The sequence below is a fragment of the Phasianus colchicus genome, chromosome 7 (assembly GCF_987193195.1).
Source record: "Phasianus colchicus chromosome 7, bPhaCol1.hap1.1, whole genome shotgun sequence".
Classification (NCBI taxonomy): domain Eukaryota; kingdom Metazoa; phylum Chordata; class Aves; order Galliformes; family Phasianidae; genus Phasianus; species Phasianus colchicus.
Window position 1 is genome coordinate 30,654,305 of NC_143442.1, and position 18,419 is coordinate 30,672,723.

Below are 18,419 nucleotides of genomic sequence, written 5' to 3' on the forward strand. Positions count from 1 at the left end.
CCTTGGGTGTATATATGGATCTCGCTTTTTTTTTTTTAATAGAAATTAGAAAATGAAATCTTTTTTTTCTTCTGGAAATAATTTTTCCATAGTGCCAAGACATACAGAAGTGAAATTAAAAATACAGAATTATAATACATAAAAGTATATAATTTAACAAGAGGGTTTTATTGTTGTTTTTTGGTTTGTGTCACTAAGAAAAACAGTCAGAAGAAGGAAATAGGAAGGATAACAGACAAGGGAGGGGTGGGGAGTGTAAGGAAGAAATCCCTTTATTACCAAAAGCAAATTTCATTTTTAAATGTCAGCAGTCTTGCTTTCATGTTTCTTGTCCGGTGATCCTTTCAATCTTTTTCTGCATGGGTGGAGGTGGGTGTGGATGGGTGTGTTTGAATATTCAACAGGAACAGCTGCTGGATGACCCCGGGAGATGGCCCCGTTAGTTGTACGTGCTTTTCCTTGCCTCTGCACTGAATCTTAACAATAAGCAGACAGGCTTCCAGAGTTCCTCAGGACTTGTTTATACAAAACTGTTAGCTGGAATTCAGTGCTGCTTTCCTTCTTTCTATATGAACCATGTAGGAAAAAAAGTGCAGAGATATATATATTCAAAGGATATAAAAACTAAGTGTATTTTGATAATCAAACTTCATGTGCTGTTTAAACACACAAACGTTAAAAACAACATTAAAAACAAAAGTATTTTTAAAGCTAATGAAATGTACTTTTTCACTGAATTCATATCCATATGTGTATTTTCCTCAGTCAGATAAAGCCTGGGTACCAGAAGATCGTTTAGGGTCAGAGTTGATCTGTGTGCCACACTGTATGGCAGCACTGGTTTCTAGAACATTTTCTCTGACCTATATTTGGGGACATGAGGCTGGAAATGCCTTATGGCTCCAAAATGAGACTTGCAGAAACTCCAATTTTGTTTGGTGTTTGTTTGAAAAGATCAGTTTCTTTGGAAAATGTGAATGAACAGCACTCCTACCTCTTGCAATGACACTGTTAGATCTGCTTTTTTTTTTTTTTTTTTAGAGTGATAGGTAGCAGAAATCTGCTATTCCTATGCTCAATGTTGGGTATAATTTAGAACCACAGAATCATAGAATCCTTACAGTAGGAAGGGACCTTGAAGATATCTAGTCCAACTCCCCTGCAGCTAGATCAGTTTGCCCAGAGCCCTGATTCAGCTTTGCCTTGAAAGTCTCCAGGGATGGGGCATCAACCCCCCTCTCTGGGCAACCTGTTCCACTGCCTCACCACCCTCACTGTAAAAGATTTTTTCCTTATATCCAACCTAAACCTCTTTGAGTCTCAAACCATTTCCCCCTCCCCTTTACTCTGCACTGGCAGCCAAAGTGGCTGGCTATTACAAGCCCACCAAGGTACCTCAGCACTGCAGTATTGCTACATTTGGGGGGGAATTCTGACTTAGAGGCATTCAGTAGTAATCTCACAGATGGCAGCCTCACTCCAGTGGTTCCTCAGCCAAGTACATACATTAAATGTCTGGACCTGGGGTTTCTTTCGTACTGAGCAGGATTGCTAGCTGGGATTACAACCATACATCATCAGTAGGGTAAAACTAAGCTGTCTCACAATGGTCTCATTAAGTATTCTTTTTTTTTTAATAGCTCTTCGAAATATATTTTAGTCTTAAATTTTATTGCAATATTCAAAGGAAATGTTGAAAATAAACCTTAGCATATTGCATTTTGTAACTTTCATATTCTGTTTATAACTTGATTATACACGAGCCAAGATAATATTTTTCACTCTTCTATTTATTTGGGTATTTCTCTAGCTATAGGATTAGGGAAGAAAAGTGACCAATAATGTGAGTAAAATAGAATTGTTCTCCAAAAATCTTGGCAGATGTGAGTAAATTGAAACATTGGCTGACAGAACTTCCTCAGGCTTGGTTGTGATGGTGAGTTGGAAGATCATCAGACACTAACAAAAGCAGAATGTTTTCAGAAACATCTTACTACCTGTATCCAAATTATTTTTGGGCAACCACTGTAATGCAAGTCCTTAGTTGTGAATGTATTTGAACTGAACATACTTGTTTTCCTCCTGTTGTCAAATGAACTAGAGATTAAGGGAAGGTATTACCTTTCACATCATTCTATTAAATTTGGACTGGAGTTGAAGAAAGGGTTGATGTAAGAGTGCATAATAAAGAGCTCTAGTATTTCAAAATTTCAGAGTTGTCCCCAATTACGCATAGCTGTCCCCTTGTGTATTCATTTGTTCTTCTTTCTCTTTTCTAGGAGCTTGAGTTGCCAAAGGATTACCCTACATAAAAATCTCTTTTTCTCTTTTGTTTGCAACTCTGTTGTAACAATAATTTCACTGACTGCAATTGCCAACAATCAGGAATTAGTTGCAGCTAATCCAGTAAGTGAAAGTATATCTGGCAGCTATGTTGATTTGTATGTGAAAAATTTCAGTGATGTAGAAGGGATAAATGAACCATGAATAGTTAATGAAATGTTGTGTACAGCAAGGGCAAAATGTTAAATAATACTGTATCCATGCTACGTATTGCAACAGATGTCAAACAGTGATTTGGGCACTTCACATTTGAGGTTTTGAAATAATAAATTAGCTTCAGAGACAAAGTGTACTGAAGTACTCTTCTGAATTTGTACAGATGACTTCTGCACTGAAACAACTGCAAGAAAGTAGCCTGTTTTCGTGATGTCAGTGAGGTTGTGACAGCCGAAGTTTGGTAGTGTATTTTGGCTCTCTCAGCAACTTTTTTAGGGCTTTTGCTTTCGATCTCGTTGAAATGAAAATTCTTTTCGTCTCTCTCTCACTGGGTTAAGTGTGAATGAGTAGCTTCTCCTGCTGCAAGGCTAGGAGCTGAAATGCACATACAGATCCCTAACTATGGCTTTATTTTTAATTAGATGTGGAAGATAAGTTTTAATTCTGTGACAGGGTAAAAATACTTGATTCCAACAGCTTCTGGAAAAAGATCAATTCTCTCTTCTGTGAAAGCTCATAAAAATACTGAAAAACAGGCTTGAGTTAGCTGCTAATAATCATTAATATGTGAAATAGCAGAACACGGTAAAACATTATTGAGTTGTTTATTCGGTTTAAGCTGGTGGACAAAGGAAGGGCAACTGATGTCATCCACTTGGGTTTGTGCAAGGCCTTAGACATGGTCCCACACCACGTTCTTGTCTCTAAACTGGAGAGAGATGGATTTTGAAGGGTGGACAATTAGATGGATAAATAATTGGTCACAACCAGAGGGCTGTGGTCATCAGCTCTGTGACCAGATGGAGGCTAGTGATGAGTTCTTTCTCCTGACAGTCCTGTGCAGAAGGACTTGGAGGTCCTGGTGGATGAGAAGATTGATGTGAGCCAGCAGTGCACTGTTGTAGCTCTGAAGGCAATCAGTATCCTGGGCTGCATTCAAAGAGGAGCGGAAGCAGGTTGAGAGAGGTGATTGTCCCATTCCCCTCTACTTTGTTCACATGAGGCCTTATCTGGAGTACTGCATCCAGGTCTGGGGTCTCCAAGCAGTTGGGCTTCCTTAGCTCAGAGAACGGAAAGCTCTGGGGAGACCTCACTGTGGCCTTCCAGTATGGAAGATGAAGGCTGACTTAATCCGCAGGCAGACAGCGATAGGACAAGGGGGAATGGCTTTAAAATAAAGGGGAGAAGTTTTAGATGATATAGTAGGAGGACATTTTTTACAAAGAGGGTAGTGAAGCACTGACACAGGTTGCTCAGAGAAGCTGTGGCTGCCCCATTCCTGGAGGGATTCAAGGCCAGGAGGATGGGGCCCTGGGCAGCCTGATCTGGTGGTTGGAATTAGATGATCTTCAAGGTCCCTTCCAACCCAATTAATCAAGCACACTGATTTCCAGAGGAGAAAAAAGGGTCTGCTGTGTCCAAAACAGCATGTTATTTCTTATTTGTAATCTCACTTTTTTAGTCTTTACAGTAAACTCTTATGTAACATTGCAATTGAATAATGTCAGGATATTTTGAATGAGCCTAATATTTGCAATCAAGAATGCTTATGAGTAGAATCTACCATATGAACTGTACCCTGGGGCTAATTTCAGTTATGACTAGGTTTAAATTGGAAATATTGTAAGAATGTTTAGAATGTTTATCACTCTGTATGCTGTGACTGGTATAACTGTCAGAGAATTAGCTTCTTCAAATGGTGTTTTTTCATGCATCTGTTAATTTGAAGACTCCATTTTAACTGGAATAATCAAATGTGTCACTATTTGTGACAAAGGGAGATATTATCATTACTGCTTCCTGCCATCATGCTTGAGGATGTCTGCTTCTTATATTTGCTTAGTAAAAATAGACTGGCTATAAAATATGGAATTTAAATTCTATAAAATAAACTACTTTTTCCAAGTACTTCTGTGTGATTTTTGCAAATTAAGAATTTATATTGTACTGTGCTTTCTTTTCTACAGATTAGCTGCAAAGTGTCAATGTTTATCTACCTGTACCTAATGGGTTGCAACTACTTCTGGATGCTCTGCGAAGGCATTTACCTGCATACTCTTATTGTAGTGGCTGTTTTTGCTGAGAAACAGCACTTGATGTGGTATTACCTTCTTGGCTGGGGTATGCAATTTCACACTGTATTTTCAGACCAGTCCTATCTTTAACTCCTTTTCACGAGCAATTGAACAGCTGTCCCATTGCTTCTCTGAGGTGGTAGATTTGAACAATGACAACATGCCCTTCTTCTTTGTCTGTTATGTTTTAACAGGCCTAGAAATATTAATATAGGAAGTTGAATGTAGCTCTATCTTTGCTGAAAGAGAGATTGTTTCTGTTGTCAGGAAGTGACTCCTCCTTTGTACAGAGAAAATAGTCTCTTATTATAAAAAGACATTAAGAAGTAATTATTCATTGTTCCTCATCTGAAGATATTTATTCAGGAATGAATGTTTGTTTTCAGAGAAGTCTTGCCATGTCTAGGGTGGAGGGTCAAAACTGAATGGCTAAGAACTTATTTTTCCAGCAGTTCCATTTGACCTGTATTGTTCGTTCTGTAAATACAGAGTAACTGAAGCTAACAATCTGAAGTAATATTCATGTTAGAACTAACAAGCCAAACTCGATGGTTTCAGATACTGTAGAACAGCATATACACAAAGTGTGAGCAAGAACTCTTTCCTCAGCTTATTGCATAGGCATTGCATTCAGCTACAGCATGACTTGGTGCCTGTGTCACTGGCTGTACCACAATGGACACAGCTGAGATGAGGCTGAGAGCTAATGTACTCAGTGGTTTCTAAAAAATAGGTATCACCAGGATGTGAAGCAGCTCAAATAACTATTCTTTTAAATTTTGTACATGCCAGGTTTCTAGCCTGTTTAATTTTATTTATTTCTTTATTTGTGCAAGGAATATTGTTTATGGATACCCAGAAAACACCAGGAGGAACACAGTTAACATTGTTAATCATGTTATTTATATACAGTTACAGACATATGTGTACTTATCTTACTTAACGTCGAGCGTTACTGCAGATTGTAGCGGATTTACAGAAAACCATCTGTGTTAATACTGATTGTTGGTTTCTAAATAATTATAAACTTTGATTTGCCTTTTCTTTCTATACAATGATATGGATTTTTGGATAGGAGAATGGGAATAAGGTTTCATACACTCCTCTAAAATAAATCTGGGAAAATAGTAACTGGATTGATACTTTTTTTGCACTGCATTTAAAAATAATTTGGATGAGGTGGAGGATCTCTGCAAAAGATGCAGGTTTAGTTAGCTATTTACTTATTAGCTAATAATAAGTATATATATTATATATATATAATATATATTATATAATAATAAAAATATTAAGAAAATGTTTCCTATTCACAGGTTTTCCACTGATCCCTGCCTGCATACATGCAGTTGCTAGAAGCTTGTATTATAATGACAAGTAAGTATTATCTCAAATTCCTTTGCAAAATGATTATTTTTAGTTTAAGGAGAAGAATAAGGAGTAGAACAGATAACAAAATACCAAATGTTTTTCTTTCCTTGCTTCTTTTCTCTAGCTGTTGGATCAGCTCTGATACTCACCTGCTCTACATCATCCATGGCCCTATTTGTGCTGCTCTATTGGTAGGCATTTTTCAAATAATTTTTCTTACTTGACTTTTTTAAATTGTTCTTGGTGGCTTATAAAGTAGTTTTAGGCTCTTTCCTAAGAAAGTCACTCATTTACAGGCTTCTCACATAACCCAGTAAGTGTCCTAAAAACATAAGATACCTATGTTTTGGCCTTTCTATGGAGCTATTACACAAATCTTTGCTTCTGGAGAAATAAATTTGAAGTAATTTAAGACTTCACTTTACTTAAATCAATGTTATATTTAAATTGTGCTAAGATTGAATTTAACCAAATAAATTCAGTCAGTAGTTAATTTCTAAATAGGAATAAGTTCTTATTGAAAGAAAATGCTGGCATAGACATACTTAACAGAAACTTGAAGCTCATCTGGCAAAGATATTAAATGTGTGTGTAATGACTTTCCTTATGACTTTCAGTTTGTGCAAGGAAATTAAGGATGATAACACTAAGTAACCTTTAGAAACATTTTGGTTTCTGATCTATGTGAACTTCCTCTGCTTTTAAATGGTTTTGGATATTCATGGGGCATTTCTGTGCATAGAGAAATCACTCTGAAGACTGTTCCATAAATCCTGTGGTTCTTGTATTCAGTTTCAGTCACAGTGAAGTTGACTGGTGAATGTATGTTTTATAGATCATTTTGACACCATGACACATCTGAGATCCTCTGCTTGGGAAGCCAGAGGTAGTCCCCATGAAATTGAGATCCATGGCCCTTGGCATGTTACTGATAATACCTTGCTCTGTTAGGTCATCTATACGTGTTGCCTTAAAGACAGGTTAACTAGTACTTTAATTTTTAAAGCTAAGACCAGATCTAAATCCTGTAAACTTCTCTACTCTCCAGTTTACACAGAAGATGAAATATTGTTTTCTCAGAAAGCAATATTATTTTTTGCTCACTTGAATGGCACCATATTTCATCTTTCATTGTAATGTGGGATCATTACTTCCTTTGTGTAGGTGTTGCTTCACAGATCTGTCACTTTAGAAAAGCTCTTTAAAGCTGAGATATAATTGCTTACATAAGAGCAGAAAAAAACAAAAACTCTGTAGTATGAGAATGATACCATTGTTTATTAATTGACCTCATTTTAGGATGAAAGATTACTTTCTCCTGCCCAGCAGTGACCTCAACAAAATCATACTGAAACAGTGGTAAGAATCCTATGTACTTCAGATGGTTGTACAGGATCAGTCCAAAACAATCAAGTCTCCACTCAAGGCAACACTAAGAATGTCTTTTGGTTTTATTAGGAACATAATAATCTGCTGTGTGTGATTGATTTTGGCAGAATCTCTATCCATTGTCTTTGCAATTTACAAATAAGTATACATTTCATTTTCGTATATTTTTCATGTACTGCATTTTTCTCACCTCAGTGCAATCAGCAGATTTATTTGAAAACCAGGAAAGAATAACGGATTAGACACGAGTACACATCTTGCCTGTGAGATGTGTGATGTGACAATACCATAAAAGATTTTTAGGTAACAAAAAAATTAATATGTTGATTCAGAAAAGACAGGCCAGAGATAAAGACAGAAGATGAAATGCATGTGTTCAGACTTGGTGAACAGAACCCTCATTTGCTTCCCAGCTTGCTTGCCAGATGCAATTTTCACACTTTACTAAGCATGACCTGCTTTAGTAGAAGTTTAAGTAACAATATTAAACTGCAAATTAGATAACAAGGGAAAAGACACAGTTTCTATTTGCAGGAGGAAGATCTCAAAGGGCATGAAGAGAAATGTCAAGGGGGTGCTGGGAAAAATTGGCAAAAGCCAATGGGGATTAGGTCTTTAACTCTTGTACATCACTGAAAATCCTACAATTACATAATGTTAGCAACAAAAATGCTGGTCCCTGCTATTATGTAACTATGACCAGATCCCTGCCAAAGAATCTGCAGATGGGAGCAGACCTAAATTGCATTTCGATTGGAGTTGTCTTCAGTTGCTTATTTCATTGTATATGTTTGCCTAAGCAACCACAATTAAAGAAATAGAGTGGGAATGAAACAGTAGAGCGCAATGTTAGCTATTACAGCAAGTTTGCAGATGGCACCAAGCTGAGTCGTGCAGTTGACATGCTAGAGAGTAGCGATGTTAACCAGAGGACCTTGTCAGGCTTGAGAGGTGGGCCCCTGCCACCCTCATGAAATTCAGGAAGGCCAAGTGCAAGGTCCTGCACCTGAATCAGGGCAATCTCAAGCATAGATATAGGTTGAGCAATGAATGGCTAGGGAGCAGCCCTGAGGAGAAGGATTGTCGAGTGTCAGTTGATGAAAGATTCAACATGAGCCGGTATGTGCACTCGCAGCCTAGAAGGCCAACCGTATCCTGGATTGCATCAATAGAAGTCAATAGAAGTGTGACCAGCAGGTTGAGGGAGGTGATTCTGCTCCTCTATTCTGCTCTTGTGGAACCCCACCTGGAGTACTCTGTTCAGTTCTGGGGCCACCAACACAAGAAAGACTTAAAGCTGTTGGACTGAGTCCAGAGGAGGACCACAAAGATGATCAGAGGGCTGGAGCACCTCTCCTAAGAGGACAGGTTGAGGGACCTGGGGCTCTTCAGCCTGGAGAAGGCTCCAGAGGGATGCTGTGAGCAACCTGGCCTGTTGGAAGGTGTTTCTGCCTATGGCAGGGGGTTGAAACTAGGCAATCTTAAAGGTCCCTTGCAACCCAACCCATTCTATGATTGTATAATTACAGTAGACAAATACTGATAAAAGTGGAGGGAGATTGCAGAGTTGGATATGTCAGTATGCTAGTGTTTTAGTTAGCTTTGGCACCACTAAAATAATAGATTTTTATTTATTTATTTATTTAGCTATGCCATTATTTGTATAAATAATACTCAAGGAGTGGTTATTTTGTCCAGCAGTAAAACTATGTATGAGGGTCTTACCAGTGTCTTAGACTGACATCTAGTGATTTTGTACTAGAAGGAAGTTCAGGAGCCCCAGTTCCTGCCTTTGTCACTGACCTGTTTCATGAATTTAAGCTGGACTTGGTTCAAGAAGTTGAAAGCCTAGCATTCACGTGCTCAGCCTAGGGAATGTCTGTAAGTTGGGTATAAAACATGTCTTCGTGAGCACATACAGGTGCATGGCCCAACAAAGCCAGGCTCAGGTAGGCTTAGATCTGAAGTTGCATACCTGTATTAAAAGCAAGCAATGGCTACCATTAGCATCTAAGAATATTTGAGTTTCTGGATCCAATAATGATTTGTTTATAGCAACGAAGAATTAATTTAAACAGAATTTAAACCAGTACTGCTAAGCACAAACTGGACATGGAGAAAAGTAGTAATATCAGAGACCTGGGGAATTTTTAAATCGGGAACTGCAGGTCAGAGACTGCACATAACTGCTCTGAAGGCGGAACCTAAGTTCTATGGAGTTCATAGCATAGGCTCCAACACTTCATCTAGGATTCCCTTCCCTGCCTTTGTTTCTGTCTTTGTTCACTTGCCTGGATCGATGTTCGTGTCACTGTGCAGCTGTCAGTACTTTTCTGTGTGTTCATGCTGCAGCTGACACAACAGGACTCCTCTGGGGCTTTGCAAACCATCACAGTCAATCTGATGATAAAACACCTTAAAGTAGTTCCTACTTTTCCTTAAGTGCAAAAATCTACTCTCTACCTCACTCAAATCAAGACTTATTCATTTCAGTAAGAATTTGGTTTGTCCTTTGCTCCCTATACTTGTGACATTGGTTATATGTACTTTTATGAACTCTCATAATGCTCCTCTTAAGTGGATCCTATTTTTTGTCTCACTTTTCTGTCCTGATATTTACTTACAAGCACTGAATGTGTTTATTTTCATGGTTAGGTTTTTTTTTTGTTTGTTTCGGTGGGTAAATAAAAAGTCAGAAGAATTCTGTGCATTTATAAATGAAAAAATTTTCTGAGCAGTATTTACTTCTATCTGCTGCTACTTTCATCCTCAGTTTGCATTCTAAGGGCAGTATTATAGGGATTGGTTATGCTACCAAAGCACAAGAGGGGTGAAAGTTCTGAGAGAGGCTGATGCTCTAGTATTAATTTAAGTGAGATTAAATTTAGAAATGGAGTATGGATTTATTGTCTGAGTGTGCAATAGGGAGTTGGATGAGAATTGTGGGCTGCATAAAATCTTAATGAATCCCTTGAGAGAGAACCGAAAGACCTTGGTTGCTTAAACAAAGCCAAGAGGTAGTTGGAATCTTCCAGAAGAAATTAATGCAGTTGTTTCCTATGTAAAACAATTTCCTGGTAAAATGATTTAAATAGCATGTAAGTAGAATATAAATAACATAACGTGTCTGTCAAGGGCCACGTTGCTGTAACAATACACAGCTGTTTATCATGAAAACCTTAACTGACATGAGAGGACTTCTGCCAGGGTTGTGGAGAACATGGTGACACACGTGGTCTGGATTGGCTTCCCTGTTTGTACTTGTACTACAGAGAGGCAGAGGCTTGCTAGACCAGAAACTCCTATTTATTGTAGAAGGGACATTTCTGTCTTTCTGATGATTTCTTTCTTCCCCCACTTCCCTTTTTTTCTCTATATAATTGTTGACAAGAAAGACAATTTATCTGAAGAGGAGATAAATGAACTAGACTCTACTTTCCGCCTTCCGTAGTGGGAATCTAGACAGCATTGTCTTGCCTCTTGTGTCCTTGGGCAAGGTGCTTGGATTGGCTGTGCTCTCTCCGGGGTGCTTTTAGCTCTAGTTTTATGTTGGCTTGAGTGTAATTTCTCTAGGGGGTTGCCATTGTTTCATGATGGATTAAATAAAATACAAGCCTACCATTGCTGTTTCTCTAGTGATTTGCATTCTTAGACTGTTGCGAATGATGTATGTATATGCACATACATATGTGAACGTATTACTTTTCTGGTTCAATAATGAGTGCTAACATGCCGAATGAGATTTAGTACAGATAGCTGTGATTTAAGTTTGTTTGTTTTTTTGTGAAACTAAATGAGCAGATATGTACTATCATTCACAAAAAAAGCTCTTAGCAGCTATGGAAATAATTAGCTTCTGTCTTGCATAAGAACGATGTTGATACCATCTCAATGCATGCCCCATCTGCAGTCCTGCTGATTTTGAAAATCAACCACGAGCAACTGTGAGACTAAGGCAATAAGTTAAATCTACTGTTTGTCAACAGGAGTATACAATTCCCTGTAATAACATTTAACTTGTCAGATTTTTTTTACTTTTTCTTCCCTTTAGATTTTTTCAAATTCGTATTTGAAAAAAAGGAAGAAAAAAAAAGGATAGTTTTTTGGAGAAGCATTTTAAAATACAAAGATGGGAGAATGTCATTCTTTACTGGACCAACCTAAAAGGCATAATATCTTAATAAATAGATAATGCCCAGATCAGTTTCTTCCCTCTGGTATAAAATGGGACTTTTTGAAATCATTTTGCCAAAATAAAATTGTAAGGATTTGATATAGTTCATTTACTTCTGTGGCACTCAGGACAACCTTTCAGATTATTACTCTAGGTCTTCAAAATAGAACGATGTTTTTCCCCCCTTTTTATGTTGAAATGTTAAGACCGTGTTACGGTTATGTTATTGTTTTTTAAACTGTAAAAATGAATTGAAGTCTTTAGACAGAAGGGTCAAGATAAATACAACTGTTTTTAATATAAAATCACAATAATAATGAAAATTTTTTATGTTTTCAAATTCGAGCTTCTGAGATGGATCTAACCGATCACTGAGGTCTAAATAGACAAGGAAGGATAGATTTTAAACCATGCAGAGGCAGGTTTTTACATTGCTGTAAGGATCTCAACTGCAGAGACCTGTGCTCAAGTTGTGTGTTACATTGCTAATGGATCACTGAATTTTTAGGAGCTAATTACAGATGCTGTGGTGATGTCCATGTGCTTTGGTTACCTTTTCCCAGAAACTCTCCAAAGAACGTCATTACAGCTCATACATGGCTGTTAAAATACACAACTGGAAGCAAGATAGCAAATGTCTTCAGCTTTGCACAGGATGTCAGAGCTTTGGGTATAGTGGCTTGCACCTGTGGTCTTCCATAAGGTGATACTTGTGCATCAGTCATGGCTAGAAGTTCATTTCTATTCATTCTTTTTTACAAAACAGCAACTGCCATTCTGTTGTTCAGAAGCTGCAGTTTAAATTTCTCATGAGCATCATCCAGATCTGTACTATTACTGTAATAACACAGAAAATGGCATATGGATGGTAAACACTGGAAAATGAGAGTAGCCTGGATTCACACTTGCTTAAAAGGGTAGAAGTAGTAGTTCTGGAATTAGATGTCAGAGCCCAGTCAGCCTCATTCTCTTCAAGATGTTTTCAGAGAGTGTTAACTTTTGCTTATTGTATAACCAGAATGTTTTCTATGCAGTACGGGGCTTTTTGAGTAGTCTGGCTCTTAGTGTCCTCAAATAGTCTGCAAATTATTTTCAGAATAGCTTCAGTGTCCTTTTCTTTTCCAACAGGTGAATCTTTTCTTCCTGTTAAATATTGTCCGTGTACTCATAACCAAGCTGAAAGACACCCACAAGGCAGAATCCAACCTATACATGAAAGCAGTACGAGCTACCCTCATTCTGGTTCCCCTGCTTGGCATCGAATTTGTGCTGTTTCCATGGCGACCAGAAGGTCGAATCACTGAGGAAGTCTATGAATATGTGATGCACATCCTTATGCATTACCAGGTAGGAATTAAATATTTTTTGCCCACTTGAGCTAGAACAGCTGTTGGCATATGAAGCAAATAAAGGACAAATTATCCTCTTATTTTAGTTTGTAAAGACCTTATGCAATACCTGTAAACAACTTCAGCTTTCTCAATATATACTGAATTTTCTTTTCTCTAAAGGAAAGAAGCATACTATTTTTTTTGTAGGGTATTCTTAGAAACTATATACAGATTTTAGATTTGTAGAATATTTTGTTTGCTATGTAAATAAGAATTGTATCAGGAACATCTAATTCTATTACAAACCTGAAAAAATCCATATACATGTGAAATAAAGAAGCTTATCTTAATTTTACAGGGTCTACTGGTAGCTACAATTTTCTGCTTCTTCAACGGAGAGGTAAAGTAATAGTTTTTATTGTATTATTTTGTATATACAGATTTTATATATTCTAGCAATTAAGAAGACTGCACACCTGAAAAATATAGCTACAAACTCAGAACTTAATACCTTGTTGTGCTTGGGTCAAAATTTCTTGAATAAGAAGTGTACTTTTGAAAAATCGTGATTAGTTAATTCCAACAACTAACTTCTTTATCCTTGTGCCAGAGAATTGCACTGTTTCACATTCATATGGAACTGATCCTTGATACAACTAATAAGTTATTTCTGTTAACTTGAATAGATTAAGGTCATGTCATATAGCTTTACTCTTGAGAGTAACTTATAGGGCCTTAGTGTTAAAGATAAACATAGTAGAAAGGCTAAATATATATGTACACACACACACAAAATTTCTCACTGCAATTTTTGCAACTCTTGCTTGAAAAGAGAACCAAAACAAATGGATAAAAACATCCCACCAAAGAAGTAGGGCTTTTCCAACTCTTCTGACAGAGGAACAATTACAATGCTGTCCTTATTCTTACACATCTGTTTATTTTTTCTGCATTTAGTGCAGTTGCAGTATGGGGCTGTAAGCAGATGTGTGGGAGTAACCAGATGTTTTCATAGGACTGAATCTTTAGTTTCTTTTATCACATTGTGTTCTTACATAATGTTATTGGACCGGTAATATTTACTTACATGTTAAGTATGTGGCTAATATTTGATTCAAATAGCTCTTACTTACTTCTCTTACTCCTAAATCTGAAGCTGTCTGAATTAATATTCCATGTGATTTCAAGATACTTTTTTTTTCCAAGAAAAGTATGAGTGCCACTGATTGTCGTTATTATTACTTTTTTTTAACTAAGGAGGCAGAAAAGGTGAAGAAAGAGTGATTTCTTTTTGCAGTTTATAAGGTCTGGGTCAGTGGTTTTGATCTGGCTTTATGCCAAAGTGATCCAAATTCAAGTTTCTGCTTATATATTTGATTCAAAACAGAACATATCACTAAGCGTTATGGATCTGGTTTGGTTACTTTCCCATGTTCAGAATAAATATTTTATACATTCTTTCCCTTCTAAGAGGCATTTGAAAAATAATCAGACAATTTAATTTGTCTCAATGCAAAGTGTGGACAAAAAGATTTGAAATCTACAGAGTTTCTATGAAACAATATTGTCCAGTGCTCAGTTCTGCCTTTTATCTCTCTTCTTGTTGCTTTATAACCACCTGCACGAGTAAGGAAACTCATGGGGAGAATGATAATATAGTTAAGAACAAATGTTTGCTTAAAAAAAAAAAAATGATTAAAAAATTTTGCTTCTGGCATGTGAGCCTGTAGGCATATGTGTGTTCTGTTGCCATGATCATATGTTGCTGTCATAACAATGCCTTAACTAATCCTGATACTGTAGCTTAGCTGTTGAGTACAAGACCTTCCCTATCAGCATCTGTCACAGCAACTCCTTGTTATGTTCTGTACCAAATGGCTTCAGTGTTAAAACTGTTCTGTAGCAAGTCTAAGGTTTGGAGATGAATCCTGAGACTGGGATCAACTCTTTGAATGAAAACAGAAAAAAGATATTCCAGTGAGATACTAGCAATTAAAAATTAACAAGTATTAGTTTATTTATCTAAATACTATTTCCCAAATGCTACTGTAGCTTTTTATGTTCCCTATCAACATTAAGAGCCAAATCCTGTTCAAGGAGTGGCTTGCAGGCCTTTTCAGACAATGGCCAAAAAAGGAATTAAAAAATCATCTACTAACAAAATGAAAAGGAACTAAGTAACATTTAAGAAAAAAGTGTTGGAATGCTTTGCTGACTGTAGCCACGAAACACCTCCAAACTCATTAGACAGCGTAGCTAGGGATGTCCTGTCAAATCCAGCGCCAACATCTGTTGCAACTGTCACTGCAGCTTCTACAGCAGATAAGGGCATACATGCAAACCCTTCAACAATATTCTCTGGCAGGAATTTCCTAAGGACACTCATGTTCTGCTTATGTCGTAGCATCCACAGAAAGTATGATGCTTCTTGACTACTTCATGATGCTTCCCAATTGGAGTTGGCATAGGGCTGGCTTTGGGGTGATGCAGGTTGCAGTAATGGGAGAAGCTTGTAGCAGCTTTCTCTGTAAAAAGAAAGTAGAAAGATTCCTACTGACCTATTAATAGATCATAATATGTACTTACGATATGATTATGTTACCCATGTGAAGTTTGTGGCTTTGGGATTCTTTTGTTTTATTTTTGGTTTTGGTAGTGGTATTTTTTCCCCTCATTCCAGTAGTCATTGGAAATGTGGTTAAGGCTACGGTCTCAGTTCTGCAGAATTATAAAAAAAAAACCAACTTTCTTAATAGAAAAGGTTTGGGTTTTGTTTTTTTCTTTCTTTTTTTTTGGGGGGGGGTGGGAGGGAAGGACTACTGAGCCATTAGATTTTTGTTACACTGACATCAGAGTACTAGTATGTTAAAGAAGGTGCAAGTCATTGAAGCTCATCAGAAGGAGCCATTACTAATAAGGTGAGGAAGAATGAATACTTAATCTGGAATTGGTATCTGTATTAATGAGACATGCAGCTATGTTTGTGACATTGCTTACTTCGATAAAATACATTGGTTAATATTTTCTCACAATGTTGTCCATCCTGAGCTGAATCTACAGCCCTGTCCAACTGCTCAAAGTTGAGGAAAAGAGCAGTAAGTCTTCTGCTCTCACAAAATCTGTAGAGGTGTGCATGCCGCATGCTGTTAAACAGTATAAACAGTGGTGGAAATTAGCTGCCTCATTGATTTTTCCTGTCTTCTATGAATGATTGATTGGACAGAAGGTAGCAATAATAAATGAAAGGATGTAACGCCCTACAAGAATAGACACAGAGAAGGTCAGAGGTGAAATACTGACTCAGCAGTAACAGAGAGGCTTTTGGAAGAATGCCAGGTGTATGTGGCTTAGTTAGAAATGCACCAAGAGGATGTGATGGGCACCAGGGAGGGCATAGAGGAACTTGCGTTTGTCGATATGGGAATTATTGCTTATAGCAATTTGTCACTGGTGAGAAAGCAGCCTGAATAGAGAATTTTCACACCAGAAACAGGCAGCAGGCACTTGTCCTGCAGGAATTCCAAAAGCCCTCTTGAGATGCGGGGACTGATATCCTTTGATTTACAAATATTGCTTACAACTGCAATAAGACTAATTACAGGAGCCACTAGGAGGATATATGGGAGCGGGCCTTCAGCATAATTTTCTTTTGCAACCTGACAATTCTGTTTTATTTCCCAACTCTGCCAATACGTTCTCTGAGTTTGCTTAAGCCATTTAGTTGCACTTGTTTTCCCATCCCATGCCTATTGTCTGTTCTTTCTAAAGTGAACGTTCTTCACGATAATGTTTTTTTTGTTGTTTCTTTCTCTAATAAGACACTAATCTTATTGAGGAACTTTGCTATTGAAAGGATAATAATTGGAACAAATGAAAACTTAGTGAAATGCAAAGATTTATATGATTAAGAAACAAATTCTAAGCTTCCTTCTCAGACAATCTGGAATTTTTGGAATGCTTCTTCTCTTATATTTTTGAGGGATGGAGTGGTGACAGTGGTGGACATAAGAAGGGCAGCTGCTATAATCTCTCTGGACTGATGCAAGGCCTTTGACACAGTCCTGCGCTGTGTCCTAATCTCTTAACTGGAGAGAGAGGGAGAGAAATTTGAAGGCTGGAATATTATTAGGTGGATAAAGAATTTGTTGCGTGGCCGCAGTCAGAGGGTTGTTGTCAGGTGGAGGCCGGGTCTGAGTGGTGTCCCTCAGTAGTGTCTCTCTGGACTGGTGCTCTTGTAGCCCAGAAGGCCAACAGTATTCTGGGCTGCATCAAAGGAGGAGTGGCAGCAGGGTGGCTCATTGTCCCTCTCTGCTCTCCCCTCGTGAGCCCCCATCTGGAGTGCTGTATCCAGGCCTTGGGCCTCCAGCACAGGAAAGATGTGGAGTGGGTCCAGAGGAGGACAATTTTCTGTTCAGACATTTTAAAGGGATTTAAATAGTTTTTTGAACATAGGAGAAGAGCATCTCTTTTGCCCTAAAATACTAATCTTTTATGTAACTGATTTGATATTTCATATTTTCTTTGTTAATAGTATTGACAGATAAGAAGCCAGTACTGCATGCAGGAAGTCTAAAGTGTACATCCTTTCTCACTTATTTATTTTTCATATTTAAAGACAAAATAAAGTTAGGAAAAAAAAAGGCACTGTGTTATAAAAATGTAAAGAAAACACAGTTTTTACCCACTGCAATGTCAATATCTAAGTGGGGGAAGATTAGTTACTTTGTGTGTGTAATTTATAATGAGACCAGTGATTTAGGGTACACTGCTGGGTAAATTTAAGTGCCAGCTTCTGACTAGCGTTTCGTTTACGGCAGTTCTTCCCCAGTCTGTGCAGGAAAGATTCTCAGTGTTGCCAGCCATTGGGCGCAAAGTTTTGCTGAAGAGGAAACAAAATACTCATGATCTGTAGGCAATCATTTGAAAAGCTGGTACTTCAAAAAAGATATTTTGAATAAAACAACAGTAGCTACTGCCATTCTTAGCATTCCTTACTTAGCATCTTGACTCAAAACTGATCCCGTGTGAATTTAATTAATGTGACACTTCATCTATCACACATGCGCAGGTGTTTAAGCATAATGTAGGAGAGGAAGTCCATGATAAACATAACATCCTTTCTGTGGAGACATGTAAACAAGCTGGGGCCTTGAGCTATTTTATCATCATTATTTTTAACTCTGGTAGAAATGTGGTGTTCAGGAAATTGTCTTTCTAGTCATTTGATGTAGTAGTAGTCAGGAATTAATAAAGGCTTTCTTGTATCAGAACCGTAGCAGAAATAATTTATGGTATCTGGACTGTATGAGAATTTGCAGTTGCTACAGTTGCATCCTTAATATAAGGGTGAACAGAAATCTTTTTTTTTAACTGTAAATCTTGTCTGTCCATATGTCACTTCAACCCACAGGGGAAAAACTAGAAAATGGTGTTGCTCCTACTCCTTCACAAGCTAGCAAATTTGGTGTGAAAAGCACAAATAATGTGTATTTACATTTTAATTCTTTCAGAATATCTCATGTGACCTCTCACATCTAGGTACCCAGGATTATTGAGCCTTACTACCTAATTTTCTGAGACGTT

General features: G+C 37.6%; 2 protein-coding genes across 25 annotated transcripts in view; one reads left to right on the forward strand and one right to left on the reverse strand.

Annotated features, from left to right (window-relative positions):
- The window catches only part of CALCRL (calcitonin receptor like receptor), a 67,730-nt gene that overhangs the window by 44,790 nt on the left and 4,521 nt on the right, over positions 1 to 18,419 (forward strand). Inside the window, exons 8-13 of the mRNA XM_090144362.1 lie at positions 2,280 to 2,406; positions 4,467 to 4,620; positions 5,888 to 5,948; positions 6,067 to 6,133; positions 12,634 to 12,852; positions 13,195 to 13,236. Of these exons, the coding sequence (XP_090000488.1) occupies positions 2,280 to 2,406; positions 4,467 to 4,620; positions 5,888 to 5,948; positions 6,067 to 6,133; positions 12,634 to 12,852; positions 13,195 to 13,236 (670 nt within the window). The remainder of the gene's footprint in view (positions 1 to 2,279; positions 2,407 to 4,466; positions 4,621 to 5,887; positions 5,949 to 6,066; positions 6,134 to 12,633; positions 12,853 to 13,194; positions 13,237 to 18,419) is intronic.
- LOC116235940 (uncharacterized) overlaps positions 1 to 18,419 on the reverse strand; it is a 182,053-nt gene that overhangs the window by 34,637 nt on the left and 128,997 nt on the right. For 3 of the 24 annotated variants that reach the window (XR_004168450.2, XR_016468394.1, XM_090144402.1), the window contains exons 11-12: positions 15,423 to 15,554; positions 12,801 to 12,892 (exon numbers count right to left, since the gene is read on the reverse strand). The exons of 15 other annotated variants lie outside the window; for them this stretch is intronic. Coding sequence is in view for 6 of the 9 variants with exons in the window: in XM_090144402.1 (XP_090000528.1) it covers positions 15,549 to 15,554 (6 nt within the window). In the remaining 3 variants the exon portion in view is untranslated. Of the gene's footprint in view, positions 1 to 483; positions 566 to 4,628; positions 4,771 to 8,380; positions 9,307 to 12,800; positions 12,893 to 13,264; positions 15,362 to 15,422; positions 15,555 to 18,419 lie in introns of those variants that run through there. 6 more of the 24 variants (XM_090144396.1, XM_090144401.1, XM_090144395.1 and 3 more) reach the window with 6 other exon arrangements.